This window comes from Dermacentor silvarum, chromosome 8 (genome assembly GCF_013339745.2).
Source record: "Dermacentor silvarum isolate Dsil-2018 chromosome 8, BIME_Dsil_1.4, whole genome shotgun sequence".
Lineage (NCBI taxonomy): Eukaryota > Metazoa > Arthropoda > Arachnida > Ixodida > Ixodidae > Dermacentor > Dermacentor silvarum.
Window position 1 is genome coordinate 171,330,957 of NC_051161.1, and position 20,856 is coordinate 171,351,812.

General features: G+C 46.9%; 2 protein-coding genes across 8 annotated transcripts in view; one reads left to right on the forward strand and one right to left on the reverse strand.

Moving 5' to 3' along the window:
- Nucleotides 1-6,987, reverse strand: part of LOC119461840 (pre-mRNA-splicing regulator WTAP) — a 230,283-nt gene extending 223,296 nt beyond the window's left edge. For 2 of the 6 annotated variants that reach the window (XM_049672750.1, XM_037723211.2), the window contains exons 1-2: nt 6,092-6,987; nt 5,939-5,988 (exon numbers count right to left, since the gene is read on the reverse strand). In XM_049672750.1, the coding sequence (XP_049528707.1) occupies nt 5,939-5,974 (36 nt within the window). In that variant the 5' untranslated portion in view covers nt 5,975-5,988; nt 6,092-6,987. The remainder of the gene's footprint in view (nt 1-5,938; nt 5,989-6,091) is intronic. The other 4 variants (XM_037723214.2, XM_037723213.2, XM_049672751.1 and 1 more) reach the window with 4 other exon arrangements.
- Nucleotides 6,988-7,162: 175 nt separating this feature from the next.
- LOC119461839 (superoxide dismutase [Mn], mitochondrial-like) overlaps nt 7,163-20,856 on the forward strand; it is a 79,025-nt gene continuing 65,331 nt past the window's right edge. For both annotated transcript variants that reach the window (XM_037723210.2, XM_049672759.1), the window contains exon 1: nt 7,163-7,319. In XM_037723210.2, the coding sequence (XP_037579138.1) occupies nt 7,282-7,319 (38 nt within the window). In that variant the 5' untranslated portion in view covers nt 7,163-7,281. The remainder of the gene's footprint in view (nt 7,320-20,856) is intronic.

The following is a 20,856-nucleotide window of genomic DNA, read 5'->3' on the forward strand; positions in this document are numbered from 1 at the left end:
GCCAGGTCTAGCTGCTTGAGGTTCTGCAACTGTATTTGCGTGTTTAGCGCGGTTGGAAGTGTATGGAGCACGTTTTGCACAGCAAGCTTGCGTAGCGCGAAATCTTACGCGCGAATTTGCGCCTCAAATGCTCTTGTAGGCTGCAAGCGAATCTTTGTTGATTTGCTTGCATGCTTGCAGTCCGGTAATTAACTGTTAAATTGCGTTTTTCTGCGATACTTTCAGCGAAGAAAGTAAACTCGGTTTGCGTTGATTTTGGGGGTAGTGATGATGCGTGTAACATCTAAACTTCAAATGCCTTCACCAAGTGGCGCCCGCCGTGAGACTGCGCAATCTCGTCAGCGCTTTGTGGCCTCGTTTACCGTCTCGTGAAGAAGTCATTCGGTTACTGCATGTGCGCTCTTGCTTGCGGCCGCATGCATAGGGCACTGTGTCGTCAGTATGAACTGCATAGTACTCGCAATCATGCTCCTCTTCTTTTCTTCGGCGAGAATGACGGCTCGCCGTGGATGCCAAAGCAGACGAGCAGGATCTGCTCCAAACACTTCGTGAACGGCGGAGTAGCCAATAAAGGAAAAATCAACACCTAGAAACGCTTCATTTATACATTTGCAAAAATGCGTTTCTGCGCACGTCGGCCACGAAATGAATGAAATACTGTAAATAGCAGAGCTGCAATTGGACATTTCTATGACCACGCACCGGCAACGTAGCAAAAACGATGTGTAATCACCGAATGTCGATTTGGGACTGTTCTCATTCAAAAAACATCGCGGTAGCATAATCTTGGTTTGAGCTAGTTGTAATGCGCCGCAAGCTCCCGTCCTGTTTGTGTGTTCTTCGTCTTCGTTTAACTTGCACCGCAGATTTTCCTCCAATAAGTCGTGGTAGAGTGTGCGCTTCCGCTTATGCATCAACACCACTTGCTGATATAAATATGCATGCATGTTCTCCGTACCTGCAAGGAAACGTTGTACACTTGTTTCCCTTGCTGAGAGTGACCGACGGCGCCGTCGGTCTCCTTCCCGTCGTAAACGTGGCCCGCCACATACAGCTTGTCTCCTTTGTCGAGTATAGGCGCACGAAAGTAATTTTCAATACAGCTTATCGGCTTAAAGCCGCAAAACAACACACGCGACATTTTGAACGTCACGCGCGCGTTGAAACACGTTCAATCGCTGCCGCGGGGCTCGGAGCGGCCGTCTCAGTGTTTCACATTCGTACCACCATTGGCGCTGCACGGCGTTTTGCCGTATTCGGTTGTAGCGCCCTCTGTTCACTGTACGGAGCCTAAACACGACATGAGTCTCTCGAGAAAAAAATGGGAGACTGCGAAGGCACAGCAGCCAACGACATGGCGCGCGCTGGGCACCGCTGCAGACAAAACATCGGACGAAGCGATCGACTGCACCGTTTGTTATGGGAAGCGTCAAAAACAGCCACTTATTAGGTTGACTTACCACTTATTAAAAACTACTTCTTAAGTTAACGAACGTTTATTTGCGCTCGACAAACGTTTTCGCTAGATAAACGTTTTGACGCGACACAACACACGTTAGGGCATGAAATGCCTGCCACCTAAATATACACGAGTCTAAGGGTGCCAACATAAGTACGAAGGAGCTCACACCTACGTTTTGGAACTGCCCAGCGGTGCTTGCATCGTGGTTTTTCACCAAAGTGCCACAGTGTATAAAAAAAAACAAAGCGCGTGAAGCATGGGCATGAAGTGACGGCGGGTCTCGAACCGGACGTTGTACCAGAATACGCCGTACCCCACAATCCCTTGCGACAACCGACATTTTGCTATCCACCTATTGCCGCTCGCACTCTGCATTGCTCTGTGGTATCAACAAAATATCCAGCGTCACTTTGGCTGAGCACTCCATTAAAAATACTTGAAGATGCTTTTTGTGCTGATGGTAGGCCTACGCAATGCCAGAGCGGCTGGACGCACATAGAAACGGGACACAAGGACAATTTCCTGGAGATTTTTCTGTCAACCGTACTGGAAGAAATAGTCCAAATCCAGGAGATTGGCAGGTATGGAGGCTTTTCGTGATGGCCTCCTCTACAAAAGGAATTTCGCAACCACTCCATGCCTGCTTTCTTCTTAGTTCCGGAGAAGGTATGCTCCACTATTCTGCAGGGCATGTACGACGATCTAACTTTCAGACATCTTGCAACAGCGCGTACATTTCATCATGCCCAAGAACGGTTTTACTGGCCTCAAATGTGTCGGTCGAATGAAAAGTATGTGGTCAGTTGTGCTCAGCGTCAAGCCCACAAGCATCTAACTACGATGCCAACCGGACTCCTACAAGCACCGACGCCTCCGAGCTCTCCTTTCGAGCAAGTTGGAATTGACCTCATGGGTCCCTTTCCCCGCTCGCTGAAAGGGAACCGTTGGATCATCGCATGTGCCGACCATCTGACACGATACTGCGAGACGACTGCTTTACCATCTTCCACCGCTAGCCAAGCTTCCCTTTTTCTGCTGCACTAGATCATTCTCCATCACGGCCCTCCTCGAGTCATCATCAGCGACCGCAGCCGCCAGTTTACTGCAGATGTCGTAGAAGAGCTTCTTCGAATGTTTGCTTCCAGCTTTCGCCACTCGACATCGTATCACCCGCAAACGAATGGGCTGACCGAGCGTACCAACCACACATTGGTGAACATGTTGTCCATGTACGTCGCATCGGATCATAAAGACTGGGATAACATTTTTCCCTTCGTTATATACGCCTTTGACACTGCAAAGCACGAGACCCGTTCACGAGACCTGTTCTGCAGCCCGTTCTTCCTCCTCTAAGCTCGTCTGCTGCGTCACACACTGGTGTATGTTGCAGTCCATGAAGTAGGACCCGTAGGCTCTCGCCAAGCCATTGGCCAAGTGCGCGCCGGCCTCATAGTGGTCACTTCTGCCGCAGAAGGCGGTACTGTAGGCCGCGAGCACAGTCTCTTTGCGACTACCCTGAACTACAGGAACCTCCACTCTAATTAAAAAACAAGTGACGCGGCAGGCATCTAGTAAGGAGGCATTTGTTTAGGGTGCCATTAAGCATTAAAAAAAAAGGTATTTTGGAAACATTTTGTGTAGCCCCAGTATCATACACCCACAGTACCGATTCCAGTGTAATTAAATGCCAACCATTTACTTATATGCCAAACCAGATGTTGCTTTTTATGCTTCGCACAAGATGGAAAAGGGTCAGCACTTATTCCCACACTTCGTGAGTGCCTCATTCCTGGCTGCCCTTTATTCTGCCTGTCATTCGCACACAGCAAACATCAACAATAAATGGTGACTGCATTTTTCTCGATTATTCAAAAGCGACTGATGAAGTGAGTCATAACTTTTCAAGCTAAGCAAGGCCGGTATAGCGTAAAACTATTCCAATCTGTGATAGGTCAAAATGTTTCAAGTGTTGCCCATATAGACTGCACTCTAACCATTCTGACCTTTTACAGAGGGCTAATGGCCGATTTGGAATAAAAACAGATTGGAAAAGTTTTACTCTATACCGGCCCAAATTAAATATAGATGCTCATCTCATTACTTGGCTCGAGTACTTCATTACTAACTGTATTTAGTTCATTGTATGCAATGGCACAAAATCTTCCAGCAAGCCCGTTCATTCTGGGGTATCACAGGGTCTGTCATAAGTCATTTGCTGTTCTCAATATATATTAACGACCTCCTAAATTGCATTTCTTCCAATATTCACCTCTTTACTGACAATTGTGTTATACTTATTGAAAATTAACAATAATGAAACTACCGCCTTACAATGCGATCTAGATGCTGTATTTAAATGGTATAACACGTGGCTCATGGAGCTTAATCCTAATAAGTGCAAAGCACTCCACTTAATACCTCTGTCACACGAGCACGCAAAAACTCTTTTACGCAAGCGGTCTTTTACCAAGTTTAAAGACTTTTTAATGAAGAGATGTTGCGCAGCAGATACACGGCACTGACAATTTCGTTTTAGTTTTTCCTTCTGGACACACTACCAAAAGCGCGGCGCTAGCATTCAAAACAAAATTGGACAAAATATACTCATGTATCTCGAAATACAAAGTGAAAACTTACTGTATTACACGTTTTTAAAATGAATTTAACAACGCCAGATTAAGAAACATTAATGTAAAGATATATTGTAGGAGTTTAAACAGCGTTTGCAGAACTAGCGAAGGGCAAATGCTTATCTGGCAACATTGGGCTTCTTTTTCTGGCCTTACTGGGTTTACTACACCTTCTGCAAGACATAAAATTACTTTTTATGATGAGCCAAGGAGACAGAAAAATATGCATTTGCTTATTTTCTTTATTACATAATAATTGCTGGCGCCCACTGGTTTTGAGGCTACTCCTTTTAGCCATAAAGGAGATCGACGAACTCCGCTTCCAGAAAAGACCGCTTCTGAAAAAGAGATCGCTCCCTGTCAAGTGACTGCGGGCCAAACTCTTTTCCGGGAGAAATCTTTTTGCTGAAAAGACTTTCGAATGCCCGTGTGACAGGGGTATAACTTGAACTGTCACTACCTCTCCCTGCTATCTTTTCAATAACACGATTCTCCACGATTCTGGAACCCGTTTCTTATCACCACTAGTATTTTTAATGATGCTAACTGCATGCTATGTTACCTTCGCCGTAACTTCACTTCTGCCCGTTCTTCTCTCAAATTACTCTTCTACAAAACTCTTGTCAGAAGTAAACTTGTATACCCAGCCTCTATGTGGGATCCGTTTACTAGTAATCTTGTTAACGTAACTGAACTTGTTCAGAATAACACTGCCACATTTATCACTAATAACAGCACAGCAAGTGTTCATGAAAATGTCCTTGGGCTACCCTCACCCCACCGCAATGTCTTCAGGCTTTCCTTATTTGATAACATTAATTACCACCTCTGACTTCCCGACCATAGTAATAAAATTGATATTTATACATGTAGCACTTGCCTCATTTATCCCACGGACTGGAACAATCTTCCCGGATCAATTGCCTCCATACAAGACACTGTTCCTTTTCGTGAATCATTAGCAGATATTGTATAACCAAGAACTTCAATTGCTTTTTTCAATCCTACCACTCCCCTCCGCAATACACTCATTATTTATTATTATTTGTAAACATACACAGGAAAGGCCTTGATGATATAAATAAATCAAGAAAAAGTGAGTGCATCAAGCACTCATTTTAAGGCTCCCTTCCAAAACTGCACAAGGACCAGCCACAGAAAGTGAGCTGTCGAGACCACGGGACAAGGTGCATCCCTGTACTAGCTCTAGCAGCCTGCGTTCTGTGTGCCATCAATTCGACCACTTGCGCACTAGAACGATGGTGAGAGCACAAGGTGCTGCTTAAGGCGGCTGCTGTGCACACATCGCTCAATGCTATCGAGGAACAGTTGAGGCTTGCATCACGATTGTGCTCCAACGTTTCCTTTTTCTCTTCAGCCACAACTTTCTTTTTCTATCTTGAGCACTTCTTTCAGGACACATATTAGTTAGAGGCTTTTCTTCATATGCCCGTATTTGCGAGAACAATGAGCCAGCCACGTAGGCTGGGCACATCATCAAGGTCATTTTGCCAGAGTCACAAAACACGGAAATCTATTGTTTTGCATGGCGGCGAGTGTGCATAAAAACGTGTAAAGGCGATGCCACTATTCAATGTCTGCACAAAGCCATTTATGAGGACAAATCAATAGAGTCCCCCCAGCATAGCATGCTCATTAGTGGTCTTCTGAAGATGCCGGTCACACCAGCACGAGATTAAAGCACGCTGGCAGGTGAAACGCATGCATCAGAGCGGTGACCCCTACTAATATTTTCGCACTCGACACCAGCACATAAATGCAGGCCACGGCCGGCACAAAGGTAAACGCGGAGCCAACTCTCAAAAGGAGCAGAAGTACAACTTACCCGCTGCGGAGGCGGCTGTGTTTCCGAACCTACCATGCTCACTTAGTCCTCTGCAAAACAACAAAACCAAGTGTAATGCCCACATGCTGGTGTGCATGCTTCAATCCGATCGAAACTGCCCATGGTGTCACACATTTAATGCCAAACACTCACATAAAATGCAACCCTGGCGAAGAATTCATTCTGCCACACGAAAACCAACGCGTGACAAGTTTGTTTGGCAGAAGCTTATAGCTTACACACAACAGATTGCACAGAGGTTCGGTCAAGTCGTAAGCAAAGGCTTTTCGGAGTCAAAACATGTTTCACTACATAAACTCGCGCGATAAATGCAACGCGCCGACAATGGGCTAACGGTAGTACTTATTATAGCGCAAACAAGCATCACTGCAGTTCCGCTCCAAGAAAGTTTCCGGCCTGCCCTGCGCCTGCCACTTGGCGTAAAAGTCAAGCTCATGAGAGCCTCAGTCCTGTGAGGGACAAGCGTACGTCCGATGGCAGTTTCCTTGGCAACCGTGGTCGGAAGGCATGCGATCCACGAGAAGGGGTGCTTGCATGGACGACTCGCAGTCGGGCAGTCGACGGCGCATTAAGCGCGCGGCCACTTGTCGCGAGCCGATGTTCGGGAAGGGGGGGGGGGGGGGGGGGGGGGCGGGCCTGCCGGAGACCCGCGGGCCGCATAATAGCGTTCCGGAGGAACGCGGAATAGCGTTATTTCACCTCCGACAGATCAAAGCGATTGACAAGTTCGACACGAAGGTCCAAAACAAACTGCCGAGCCAAACCTCTTTTTTAGGCTTAGTAAGCGCTTCGGAAACGAGTCAAACGTGGTAGTACTTGTCCAGGGCGGAGGAGCTACCGACGGGGGCTGCCGAAACCGTTGCTCTGCTTGAAGGAGACTCACTCGGGCCCCTGGCCTTCTTGAGCACGATGTTGGCGCTAACAGTGCGCTTGCACTGTCCCATTCGACGACGAAACACAATTGCACGGCGCCATTACTGCCATCTTCAGTGTTGCTGGCCCCGGATACCTCGGAGGAGGGCGGCGAACAAGGATTTCCCCAAATGTTCCCGAGACTTTCCCCGTTTGACTGCTGCAGGACTCCGGAAGCGAAATAACTCGAAGAAAAAGTTCTAGTACGCTCTCAGAGAGCGTAGTATTTTTATTTTTTATTTGTTTCGAAGAACACTCTCGAAGCTCTCCTTGTTCGAAACTGCCGGTAGCTGTGCATCAGTCTCTACTTCCGGCACCGGCATTGGTCACACCAGCGACGGTCACTCTAAACGACGGTGATCCCCAGCACCTTGTGCCGTGCCTACGCCCTTGACGCACAGAAATACAGAATGTTTGGAGCCCGCAACGCAAGCCTCCTTTTGCGAAGGTAAGCGTTTTCGACATACCGTCACTTTACATCAGCCAAGGTAGAGCGGCAACTCCGAAAATGCCGCTTGCCTGACCTCAACGAACAGCTGAGCGGGTACGCGTGTGCATAATTTTGCACTCAAGATCGTGTACTAGCAGTGCCGGAACGCGAAATATGTTGAGGACGAGAAAATTTCCCGAAAATAACTGGAAATATGGCGTAGCAGTAGTTGTGAATTTTATAATGAATTAGCTGAACGGCGAACGGGTTTCGTCTTGACACAAGAAGGAAAGGACGGATGGAGCAAAGGCGCAAGAAGAACAAGACTCTAGGGCAGCAGGCCCTGTCTCCACTACGGCCGTACTGCTCCCCTGGGAAAATCAGCGATGTTATTTTGAAGGTGGAGCGCCGTACGGCGCGAGAAAGGTATAATCCGGCATGACTGATACAGTACGAGCGCTGCAGGCGCGATTAAGTCCATACCGCGCCCGTGCGAGGAGAATAGGTGACACCAACGAGGAATCTACCGAACAAGACAACTGGAAATTACATTGTGCACGTTATTGGCACCATGGGTATTCCTACAGTCGGCCGAACGGCGGCGAATGCCGTAAGAGTTTCTCACTATAACACCTAGAGGGTAATCTGGAGCCACCGTCCATGCGGGTTTCTTAAAGGGCGCTGTGCCGTCATGAGAATGACGGGATATGTGTCTGCGAGGCATGTGTTGGCTGGTGTTGTACGAGGCTTCGTCTAAAACGTGGATATGGCTACACAAATGCGTTCTTAAAATAAAATTACATAAACTGCTTTCATTCACCAATATTACATCTTTCAATAAAGTTTAATCACCTACAGTGCAGAATAAACCGAAGTAAAGCAAGAACAGACAAAACGTTGCTACAAAGTGAGCAAGAATCAAGTGTTGTCTGTCCTCCAACTTTAGCATCTGGCTGATACTTTTTACGTTTCGTATAATTGTACATCCAATAATGAGTTCTCAAAATTAAACACCTGTTTTTCTGTAGCAATAACGCTAAAACAGCTTTTTACGTGCAGTTTCACCAGGAAATTATTTATTGTGACAGACGGAACTAGCCAGGCGCATCTTCAAAACTTCCTGGTTCTCCGAGAACAATGCCAATCCGAAATCACAATATACCGGCATTCCCATGCATACCACAGCGCAAACAGCGCCAGATATCCCTCTAGGTAATATAGTGAGAAACTCCATGCGAGTGTCCTAAAGGGCGCTGTTACAGTGAACTAGATAGGGGTAGTGGGACGAGGGCGATCTGCGCACTCAGGTCGTTTCCACGGAAACTGGCAGACGGCACTGCGGCTCCTTTCACCTATATTTCTCTCCTTTCTCTCTATTTCTCTCCTATTTCTCTCCTTTCTCATTTCACTCCTTTCACCTCATTTCACCTAGGTTGTAGGATAGGGCGCCAAGCTACGGCTTTTTGGGGGGGACCCAGAGCCCTAAGACCACCAGTGTAGACAAAGATGGACCCAGAGAGGCCCCAAGATTCAAGAAACGTAGAATCGGTAGGAGAAGAAGTAGACGTAAGCACCAAGGGCAAGGTCATTCTGACATAGGGTACATTAACATGCAAGGTGGCAGGAATAGGCTGAAGTGGGAGGCAGGAAAAGCTGATGGTATACGGGTTTATGGAGACACATCTTAGGGACATGGAGCAACCACCCTGTAATCCTGACTATGCATGGGAATATTGCAATAGAACAGAGGGCAGCAGAAAAGGGGGTGGAATTGGTGCATTCATTCATAAAAGTATGAACTGGCAAAGGGTCAAACAGGAATGCAAGGAGCATTTATGGCTAAAAGGGAAAGTTGCAGGAGAGCAGACACTCCTTGGCTTGGTATACCTGTGGACAGGAGCAAATGCCAAAGAGGAAAACAAAAAATGCTGGAATGCATATCAAGTGACATTAATGAGCTAGGAGAAGGGTGCGAGATTATTATACTAGGAGATATGAACGCACACATAGAAGACATGGACGGGTACACAGAATCAACAGGCAACATGATGCTGGATATGTGTGAAATGCATGACTTAGTTGTATGCAACAGTACTGAGAAGTGTGAAGAGCACATAACATAGGAGGTAGGGAGCCTGCAGTCGACGATAGACTATGCACTAATGTCACATAGGATGCACGATAGGCTAAATGTAATGAGCATAGATGAGTATGGCTCCAGAAGTCTAGGTAGTGATCACAAACGTATTAAGGTGAGTTTTAGAAGGGAAATCAAAGTAGGTAGGAGGCAAGATGAACAACCAGGTGGGATATTTTACTCTGAAAAGCAGCTTGAAATAGCAACCCAGCAAATTGAGGAAGTAATTTCAGAGGATACAAAAACAGAATGGACATATGCAAATTTAACAGGACTATTTGAGCTAGAGCTTACTAAGGTACGAGTCAGGACAAAAGGGAACAGAAGACGTAAACCCAAGAGCTGGTGGGATGAGGAGGTTAAGAAGGCCATAGAGAAACGCCAGGAAGCATCCAGGGAACACAGATATTCAAAGCAGAGGGGTGAACCAGAAGCTGATGTAGGCAGAAAATGGAACAACTTCTTAAACTGTAGAAGGGAAGCATCCAATTTGATCAATGAGAAGATCAGAAGAAAGGGGAGCCAATGGTTGTCAGAAGTAAACAAAAAGGATAGAAAAGCAGCGAAGAAATTTTGGAAACATCTCAACTCCTTGAGTAATAAGACTAGCCTAGAGCAGAGGTTTATAGTTACAGCTCAAGGTGTTCGACTAGAGGGAGATGAGGCAATGGAACATATAAGAACAATGATGACAGAAAAATTTAAAGAACGAAACATAGCATGTGCTCAATCAGGTGAGGATGGACTAGTCAGTGCAGTGGCTCCACTGGCACAAAGCGAGTGGGAAAAAGCAGAGAAGAGGGTTCCTAGGTAGCACGTCGACAGGTCCTGATGGCATCCCAATTATGTTGATAAAGACATTGGGCCCAAAATCTAAGAAAGCACTAAGAGAGGCAGTGAGCAAACTGATAATGGGCAGGTAATCAAGGCAGGGGTGAAATTTCACCCACCACAAAGTACAAAATATGTTAATAGTCATGGCTAGGTGGCGTATGCCACCGCCCGGTTTAAAGGGTTCAGCCTCATCCATCCATCCATCCATGTGCGGCTCGAGCGTGTACAGGCCCTTAAACCGGGCGGTGCCATATGCCACCAAGCCATGACTATTAACATATTTTGTACTTTGTGGTGGGTGAAATTTCACCCCTGCCTTGATTTTATCCACCAATCAGATAACCTCTGTTTGGTTATTTCTACCCGCTTAAAGTCTATTTTGCCTTCACTGTCCCTAAACCCCAATGCTTTGAAAAAATCAGCGCCGTTGCCTTCCACTGTAGGGTTAAGCCCTTTACAGAAAAGTATGAGGTGTTCAGCCGTTTCCTCTTCTCCACACGCACAGCACAACGTGTCTATACCTTGGTACTTGACTCGGTACATCTTAGTCCGCAATACTCCCGCCCTGGCTTCAAACAACAAAGAGCTTCCCCTAGAATTATCGTAGATATTTTCTTTGGCAATTTCTTGCTTGAAAGTTCGGTATGTTCCCAGTGCTGATTTCGTCTGCATCCCTGTTTTCCACAGACCCCTCTCTGTTTCCTTAGCCTTTTTCTTAACCGCTGTTTCCTGGTTTGCACCCCTCCTGCAGTCCAAATATTTGATTGACAGTTTTCTGGTCAGCTTCCTCCATTTTGAATCAACATTCCTCATGTACAAATAACTGAAAACTCTCCTTGCCCAACGCTTTTCTGCCATCTCTCTCAATCGCTCCTCAAATTCTATCTTGCTGCTGGCTTCCCTGCCCTCGAATGACGTCCATCCCATGTCACCCTGTACCCCCTGATTTGGTGTATTTCCATGTGCTCCCAGAGCCAGTCTACCTACCCCTCGCTGCTTAACTTCCAACCTTGCTCGAACCTCTGATCTCATGCACAGGACCGCATTGCCGAAAGTCAAGCTATTGACCATCACCCCTTTCCAAATCCCTCTCACCACTTCGTACCTATTGTAATTCCACAGTGCCCTATTTTTCATCACAGCTGCATTTCTGCTACCTTTAGCCGTCACATATTTTTCATGTTCTGTTAGGTACTCAGCCCCATTGTTTATCCACACTCCAAGATATTTGTACTTATCCACCACCTCCAGCGTAACCTCCTGTATCCTATGCTCGCTGCCCTGATTATCATTAAAAGTCATGACTGCCGATTTTTCTTTACTAAACTTCAAACCTAAGCTATCTCCCTCTTTACCACAGATGTCCATTAATCTCTGCAAGTCTTCCTTGCTGTCAGCCATAAGTACAATGTCATCTGCATACATCAGTCCTGGTAATGACTGTTTAATCCATTCTCCTTGCTTGAAATAGGAAAGGTTGAAGCCAAGTCCGCTCCTCTCTAATTTTTTCTCTAATCCTTGTAAATACAGCATGAACAACAGAGGTGACAGAGGGCACCCCTGCCTAAGCCCCTGCTGTATCTCTATAGGCCCAGATACCTTGTTTTCCCATTTTATAAGCACCTTGTTACTTTTATAGATATCTTTTAAAAGATTTCTTACTCCATCTTCCACCTCTAGAGTGCCCAGTATGTCCCACAAATCCTATTGGATTACACTGTCATAGGCTCCCTTGATATCCAGAAAGGCAAGCCATAGGGGCCTGTGTTCCTATTCTGCTATTTCAACACACCGTGTCAATGAGAACCACGGTGGAAGAATATTTAGGTGTTGACACTGCGCGCGAGCGAGCGTCCAGATAATGTTCGGCCACGCGCGGGCGCACCGAGTAGCTCTGCTGCGAGCAGATAGAGGGCGCCGCGGCCAGCGGTCCCAGCTTAGCGGCTCCGGCGGCTTGGCATTCCTCTGCCTCCGCTAAATTTTCGTTCATAGTGGAGTGAGTAAATCTCAAAGCACGAGAAAAAAAATCGTTATTTCACATTAAAGTGATAAGTGTACCAGGCTTCGCTAACATAAAGGTTCCTTGTGCAGGGCGTGGATGACGTGAACACGGATCAATCGGGCAGCACTCAAAGCCCACTGAAGTTACCCTCGCGCGCGTAATTTGTTTCGTCCGGTCTAGCCGTTCATCCAAGCATAAAAAAATGAAAGTGTTAGCCCACGTGCTACCCCTCGATCAGAAGAAAATAGTGACTGCACCAGAAAATGTATTTCATGCTTATCGCTGCTTCCATTCACACTCAGAAAACTGTTCAATCATCGTTGCGCGAATTCAATGTGGCCGCGATATAAATTAAGAAATGAAACGGCGCAAGCTTGCGATATGCAACGCACTAGAGCAAAGTGGCTGTTCGTGGCTAGAATTTAAGATGAGAATACCCATCCAGCTATGTAAAAACTCTTTCAAATGGGAATTTATTAGGCGGGACGAAGGCAGGCGTCTATCTTGAATTAGAGCATCACTACCACAGTTTACTGATGAAAACCTGAGCAAATGCCTTTTCTTTTCCAATTCCATTTAACATAGACCGTGTATATTATTCATTGGGCTTTCGTCCATTGAGGACTGAGTGGCTCTTGCAAGATCTAAAAAAAGAGGTGACTTTCTTTTTTCTTAAATTGCATATGAGAATGTGCCAATGTAAGCGTGTTTGACAATGCATGCTACAGCCTGTCCACAAATACACTTACACCCACCACACAATAATCCCATAGACTTTTTTTTTGCATAGGCACATTACGAAAAAACTTGTGCATGAAGCAGCTCGATAATTTTAATAGGTGATAACCATCCCAGAAGCTTGCGGTCTCATACACTCCCACAATGGAAAAATGTATAAAAACATGCAAGCGTGTAATATACACCGCACGCGCATTGTAAAAAAAATTCAGTAGCCAGGATGGAACAAATTTGAAAATCAGAAAACAGCAGTATTTTACAGGGTGCACAAATATTTCAAAATATGCAAATGTCACGTAGCTGGACAGAACCATAGTAATGTTGTTGCCGTCCCTTGGAGATACTCAGATTATTTTTTTATTCCACTTAATTACATAATTATTTTCATAATTGATTAATCAACTTCTGAATTATTATAATTAGATAAAAAGTGTCAGTGAGGAAATTGTAGAGCAACATGAAAGACTCCCGATACAGCTTTCTATTGCTCAATACGCGCTACGTAGAAGTGTTTTTCCGAGCATGAAAGAAGCTCACGAATACACGCAAAGTGCCTCGAGCGGCCAGTCGCGCGGCAATATTGCTGTATTCGCGGGTTTCGTTCACGCTCGGAAAACACTATTATGAATCACGTATTGAGCAACAGAAAGGTATATTGGGAGTTTTCCATGCTGCTGTACAATTCTCTCGTTCACACTTTTTATCCAATTATAGCATTAAAAAAGTTGATCAATCAATTATGAAAATAATTATGTAATTAAGCGGAATAAAAAATAATCTGAGTATCTCCAAGCGACGGCAAACAACATTACCTTGGTTCTGTCCAGCTACGTGACATTTACATATTTTCAAATCTTGGTGCATGATAGTAAACCACCCAGTATATATCTTGTACATGCAGCAAAATTTGCACAAACTACTGCGGCACACAGGAGGTTCTCTCTTCCGCAGCGGCTTTCGAGGTTTATTTTACCGTGTGAGGTTCTTTGGACAGTTTGGAAATAAGGCGGGAATCCTTTTATCGAGCGCTCCGCGTAATATGCCATCGATATCGTATCCTCTGAAAAATGGCTGGTGCAGTCATGGTCGGTAGGCATTAGTTCGGTCTGCCCTCAGATTTGCACGGTGCCAGTGCTCTAGACGACCGCTGTCGGACGGCGCTTTGAATAAAGGCACACGCTCCGCCAAGTCAGGTATCCAGAATTGCAGTTCGGAACGAAGCACTTTCTAGCCATTTCAAATGCCCCTCAGAAGGCCGCTGCCACCTTCGTCGAGGGCCCGTGGCGACAATACCCAAGCACATGCTCATGAAACGAACGCGAACAAAAATTGTGCCTTCAAAACAGCGCAACCGCACATGCAAGCAGGAAGACGAAGCAGCGGCAGCATGCGCCTTGTTGCCGAGGCTGGGACCGCATACTGCAGACCCTCTATGACGGCGCCGAACCAGCTGCAACCAAGCCGAACATAATCTGGACGCGAGCGAGCGGCGCTTTCGCGCGCGTTGGGGGGAGAGTGTCAGCACCTCTCCTTATTCTTACACCGTGATGAGAACAAATTATCTTCTAACCTTCTTTGTTTTCCGGACCCATTTTGTAGTTCCCCCAGCACCTCCTCGCTCTCCACCCATGCCTGCAGTCTGTCCTTTATAATATGCATCACCACCCTGTAAACCACTGACGTCACTGTTATGGAACGGTAGTTGTTTATGTCGGCTTTGTCCCCCTTTCCCTTATATATCATGCTCATCCTGCTCAGTCTCCACCCGTCGGGGCTTTACCGTCCATTAACATTTTGCTCACTGCCTCTCTTAATGCTTTCTTAGATTTTGGGCCCAATGTCTTTATCAACATAATTGGGATGCCATCAGGACCTGTCGACGTGCTACTAGGAACCCTCTTCTCTGCCCTTTCCCACTCGCTTTGTGCCAGTGGAGCCACTGCACTGACTAGTCCATCCTCACCTGATTGAGCACATGCTATGTTTCGTTCTTTAAATTTTTCTGTCATCATTGTTCTTATATGTTCCATTGCCTCATCTCCCTCTAGTCGAACACCTTGAGCTGTAACTATAAACCTCTGCTCTAGGCTAGTCTTATTACTCAAGGATTTGAGATGTTTCCAAAATTTCTTCGCTGCTTTTCTATCCTTTTTGTTTACTTCTGACAACCATTGGCCCACCTTTCTTCTGATCTTCTCATTGATCAAATTGGATGCTTCCCTTCTACAGTTTAAAAAGTTATTCCATTTTCTGCCTACATCAGCTTTTGGTTCACCCCTCTGCTTTGAATATCTGTGTTCCCTGGATGCTTCCTGACGTTTCTCTATGGCCTTCTTAACCTCCTCAACCTTCTCATCCCACCAGCTCTTGGGTTTACGTCTTCTGTTCCCTTTTGTCCTGACTCGTACCTTAGTAAGCTCTAGCTCAAATAGTCCTGTTAAATTTGCATATGTCCATTCTGTTTTTGTATCCTCTGAAATTACTTCCTCAATTTGCTGGGTTGCTATTTCAAGCTGCTTTTCCGAGTAAAATATCCCACCTGGTTGTTCATCTTGCCGCCTACCTACTTTCATTTCTATTCTAAAACTCACTTTAATACGTTTGTGATCACTACCTAGACTTCTGGAGCCATATTTATCTATGCTCATTACATTTAGCCTATCGTGCATCCTATGTGACATTAGTGCATAATCTATCGTTGACTGCAGGCTCCCTACCTCCCATGTTATGTGCCCTTCACACTTCTCAGTACTGTTGCATACAACTAAGTCATGCATTTCAGACATATCCAGCATCATGTTGCCTGTTGAGTCTGTGTACCCGTCCATGTCTTCTATGTGTGCGTTCATATCTCCTAGTATAATAATCTCGCACCCTTCTCCTAGCTCATTAATGTCACTTGATATGCATTCCAGCATTTTTTTGTTTTCCTCTTTGGCATTTGCTCCTGTCCACAGGTACACCAAGCCAAGGAGTGTCTGCTCTCCTGCAACTTTCCCTTTTAGCCATAAATGCTCCTTGCATTCCTGTTTGACCCTTTGCCAGTTCATACTTTTATGAATGAATGCACCAATTCCACCCCCATTTCTGCTGCCCTCTGTTCTATTGCAATATTCCCATGCATAGTCAGGATTCCAGGGATGTTGCTCCATGTCCCTAAGATGTGTCTCCACAAACCCTTATACCATCAGCTTTTCTTGCCTTAGTTGCTCGTCTATCTCCTCCCACTTCAGCCTATTCCTGCCACCTTACATGTTAATGTACCCTATGTCAGAATGACCTTGCCCCTGGTGCTTACGTCTATTTCTTCTACCGATTCTACGTTTCTTGAATCTTGGAGCCTCTCTGGGTCCGTCTTCGTCTACACTGGTGGTCTTAGGGCTCTGGGTCCCCCCAAAAAAGCCGTAGCTTGGCGCCCTATCCTACTACCTACGCTCCCGCCCGTGGCACCACTGTAGTGAATGCCATCCTGTGCAAAAGGGTGGGAGCCAGACTCGTACACTTCCCGGTTTACCTCCATTATGCCGTACCCAAGTGGTCTCCTCAGACCCCTAATGACCCGGTTAGCCTCAAGCACCCTCCATTCCATCCCGCTAGCCTGGCCCTGGACATGTGGGATTGTGCATATGGTCACATGCACATTCGCAGAGGTTTCTCTGAGTTTACGCAACCCAACCTCTAACTGTCCGTTTAGGTTCTGGCTCCTTCCCTTCAGCACATCGTTGAGACCAGCATGGATAACGACCAGATGTTCATGCTCGAGGTTGTCCGATACCACCTTCTGAGCTTTTGCCATTGCGTCAACCATGCACTTCCCTGACTGGGCCTCCACCCTCACCCGCCCGTCTGCCTTCACTGTTGTAAGGACGCCCTCCTCAACCCTAGCTACGTTGGAGTCCCCTACCACTAGGACCCTTCGCTCTACACGTTTGCCTCCCGCCTGCGATTGACATCCTCCAGTTCGCGCTAGCTGGTTCTCCACCCGCCGTGCGCCACTGACACGTGACGATGTGCTCCCTGCCGTTCGTCCCTTCCCACCCGAAGCCTGCCGCACTACCTCGCTGTAGAGTTGTGGAACCGCCGTGTTGCCGCCGGCTCTCGCCTGCTGTTCAACGGCCCCTAGGCGTCCCTCCCTGCTCTCATGGCATGCCTCTGCCTGAGTCTCCACGCTGTCCCCGCCGCCCGCCTGAGCTGACCCGGGATTACGCGCCGCCTGTACCATTAGCGCCTCCACCCACTCTTCCAGCACGGCCCGCTTTCCCGTTCTTCTTGTAGCTCGCCAGCTATTCGCTTTACCAGGACGGCCTCGGCTCCCTCCCTGTGAAGCAACTCGCCGATCCGAGTTTCGAGCTCAATTCGCCGCTCTCGCTCCACCTTCAGCTCCCCTTTGAGCTCTTCCACACTGGCTGCCCATTCCCCTTCCATCCGCCGCACAGCCCCCTTAAATCCTTCACACGACCTGCACGCGAAGCTAGCCTCCTCAGCGTCGGCTAAACTGGCGAAGTGCGTCTCGTCCAAATAACACCAACGTTTGCACTCCTCGCACTGCACCAGCTCATCATCACCCCTGTCCTTCCTAGCCTGCCGCACCATTGTCCACCTAACGAGAAAGCCCACCAAAATACCTGAACAAAGCCCCACGGTAAGCCGTACGGCAAACTCGCTATCCGGCTACCTCCGCTAGCTTCCCTAACGCGGTTTAAAACTGCCGCTTTACACTGCTTTCACCATGCAACACGTGCGCCACAACCCGCTTCCAAAAAAATTTTAAAAATTGAACTATTCGCTACCAACTAACATCCTACCAAACTAACCAAGAAACTAAAAAAGCATGAAAAACAATATATATAGATAGCTCGGGTACCCTAACACTTCTATCAACCAAATAAGAATAAACAGAAATTGAACTTATTCACTGCTCCTGCTGCGCTGAGCTCCACTCGGCCACGACCGTCCTGTTCGGCTTCACTCTAGGGTCCCAAGCCAAAGAGGAAGCGCCGTTGACCTTTTTCTCCCAAGTTAACCCGCCGTTCGGTGGTGTTAGCATCGCGACACTCGCGCCATCTCTCGCAATGCGCCGCAACCACCGTCGGCACTTAGCTACGCGGTGAAGCCGGATTACAGGAGACGCGCGAGACTCGCGCATCCCCACAGGCTCCACTCCATGCCTGCAAATGTAGCGGACTGGACGAGGATTCCGGCTTCAGACCTTCAGCTTACCATACTTTAAAAAAAAACTTGAGCATATTACGCGTTCAAGACTGCAAGAAGATTCGCGCTTGATTATAAGTACTTCCACGCACTAAATGAAACGCAAATGCTGCCGTCTTCTAAATACACATGCGACACACGCGCAGCCTTAGACATACCCTTACATAATACGTCGAAGAGAGAAGAAATCTGTATAGTACCGTACTTTCTGGTGTGTAAGACGCTTTTTTTTTTCTTTCTGAATTTTTCGTCGGTGCGTCTTATAGAACGGTGCGACTTATGTAGTTTTTTTGTTTTTTTTTCGAAAAAACTGCCCTCAAAATCGGATTCGATGTTATCGCCACGCAAAGCGCGCCAGTTGACTGAATTGCTACGGGTTCTGTGCGTGCTATCGAGGTGGCGGGTGCAATTCTCGTGATCGAGTTCCCGAGCACCGTGTGAGAACTGAGCAGCAACACAAGCGGCGACAGGCTGACCACGGGTCGGCCGACCCAGAATTCATCGAATCTGCAGATCGCTATCAAGATACGGCGCGCGCCGCTGCGCAAACTACGCAGTTGCAAGCAGAATACAAGCCCCCCCCTCCCTTCCGCGCTGTCTTCCCGCTTTCCTCCCTTGTGTGCGATTCGGCTAACCTTCGGACGCTTTCACTCGCACATACAGCATACGGCGCACGGGGATGATGTTATCGCCCTTGGACTTTATACGGAACATTGCGGCAACCACGATGGCAGAAATGCGCCTGGAGTGGAAATATATGGCACCCATACACTTGCGCGTGACCCGTGTTCACGGAATGAAACGTCACTGTACTTTTTTGAAATCGCTTACCGAGCGAACAGGTGTGTCTTATACACCCGTGCGACTTATATACATTTTTTTCTGGAAAAACTGCCGTTTTGAGAGGGGTGAGTCTTATACAAAGGTGCGAGTTATAGACCGGAAAATACGGTATACCATTACTAAAAGCGATCTGCGTAGTCTGTTTCTAAGGCGCGGTATGCTCTATGTGCGTGCGGGAACAACCATCCGGCGATTTCTAAAATCAGCTGAAGTAGATTGCAGAGTAACCAGTATCTAACCTGATAGTGTTTTTTTTTTTTTTTTTTTCAGAACTCGCGAAATCCGAAAAGAAAGTCTTAGTTTAACGGAAACTCATGCGAACTATTTAGATATCTCTGTGAAGAAAAACCACTGATGCTATCCTTTCTCTAGCGTTCAGCTGTCACGTCAAAGATCAAATTAACTCTAAAATTTATCTGCCTCTACCACGATCAGAAGTTACCAACACTGCCCTCTGCCTAACAGAACGTTCCAAAACTCAAAGTTGTTCCAAAGTATCCTCAGAGAAATGAATAATAATGAATGCAACTTACCAAACGTGCCTCGAAAGAAAAGCACTACTGTCAAACAAAACACGACTTGTCACAAACTCACGCCGAAGCATTGCTCATCAACTCGTAGTAATAATTTGAAATACATAATCCCCACCATAGTACAGCTTCGCGGGTCTTCCATCTCCACCCCAGTGGAAGGGCTGACAGTTTTAATTGTCTTTTATGCATGCATTCGTCGGTACTACGTCATTGTACAGCCGATACAAGTCTCTCGCCCCCACCCCCATGCTTTTTTTTTTTTTCATTCTTTTTTTCATTTCATTATCATTCAACGACAAACTCACGAAGAAATAACACAGAAACAACTGGTGGGGACGCCACCTTGAAGTTCCAGTACCAGTGCACCGTGATGTCATGGATTTTAACGGCCTCCGCTCCTACTAATTGTTTTTTTTATGGGTAATGATGGACTACAGCACATTCTAAAATACTTAACAATCTGTGATGACACACATGACGCAACGACGCTGAGGTCCCGGCAAAAAACTTTAAGAAAGGCAGCAACTTTGGCCTTCAGTTGCTATAGTGATAATCGACCTATGGCCACAAAATTCACGAATATATAGCTTTCAAATAATACTTTACCAGTATAAATTCACCAGGCCTAGCTGTAGAGCATCGGCCTCATATGCGTTAGGTACCGATTTCAAATCCCGGTGCCACCGGGAACTCGCCGGTTTTTTTCTAATGGGTAGAGATGTTCCCTGGCCTGGTGCTCGGCTCTTGAGGGGGTTCACATCTCGAAAGAGGGCCTAATAAAGATTTCTTGAGTTGTCTCTGGGCGCCTCTTGTCTAAATACAGACAGCCTTGTTGAAGAGTATCCGCCACGGCTGTTAGAGGCAAGAGCTGCTGCCGGGTACCTACCGGTAAAATAAATACAAGCGCGCTGCAGACCTGGTGCTCGGCTATTATGGGGCCTCAGTGCTTGGAAAGGGGTGTTTGTCCTCAACCCGAAAGCGTCCCCACCTCAATAGGTGCTTGGGGCGCCACATGGAAAATGGCCGCCATGGGAGGGAATCGAACCCACAACCTCGCGCTCAGCAGCCCAACGCCATAGCCACTTAGCCGACGAGGCAGTGTTGGTTTAGTGTTAGCAGTGTTGGCTGGAGAGGCTCCGTTTCCAATCCTCTCCAGCAATCTCATTGTTCCGCCGCTCGACTTACGGGCATTTGGGTCTCATGCAAGAACAACGTTGCAACACCTTCGCGAGACTGTGCTGAGTTAGCAGCGATCCA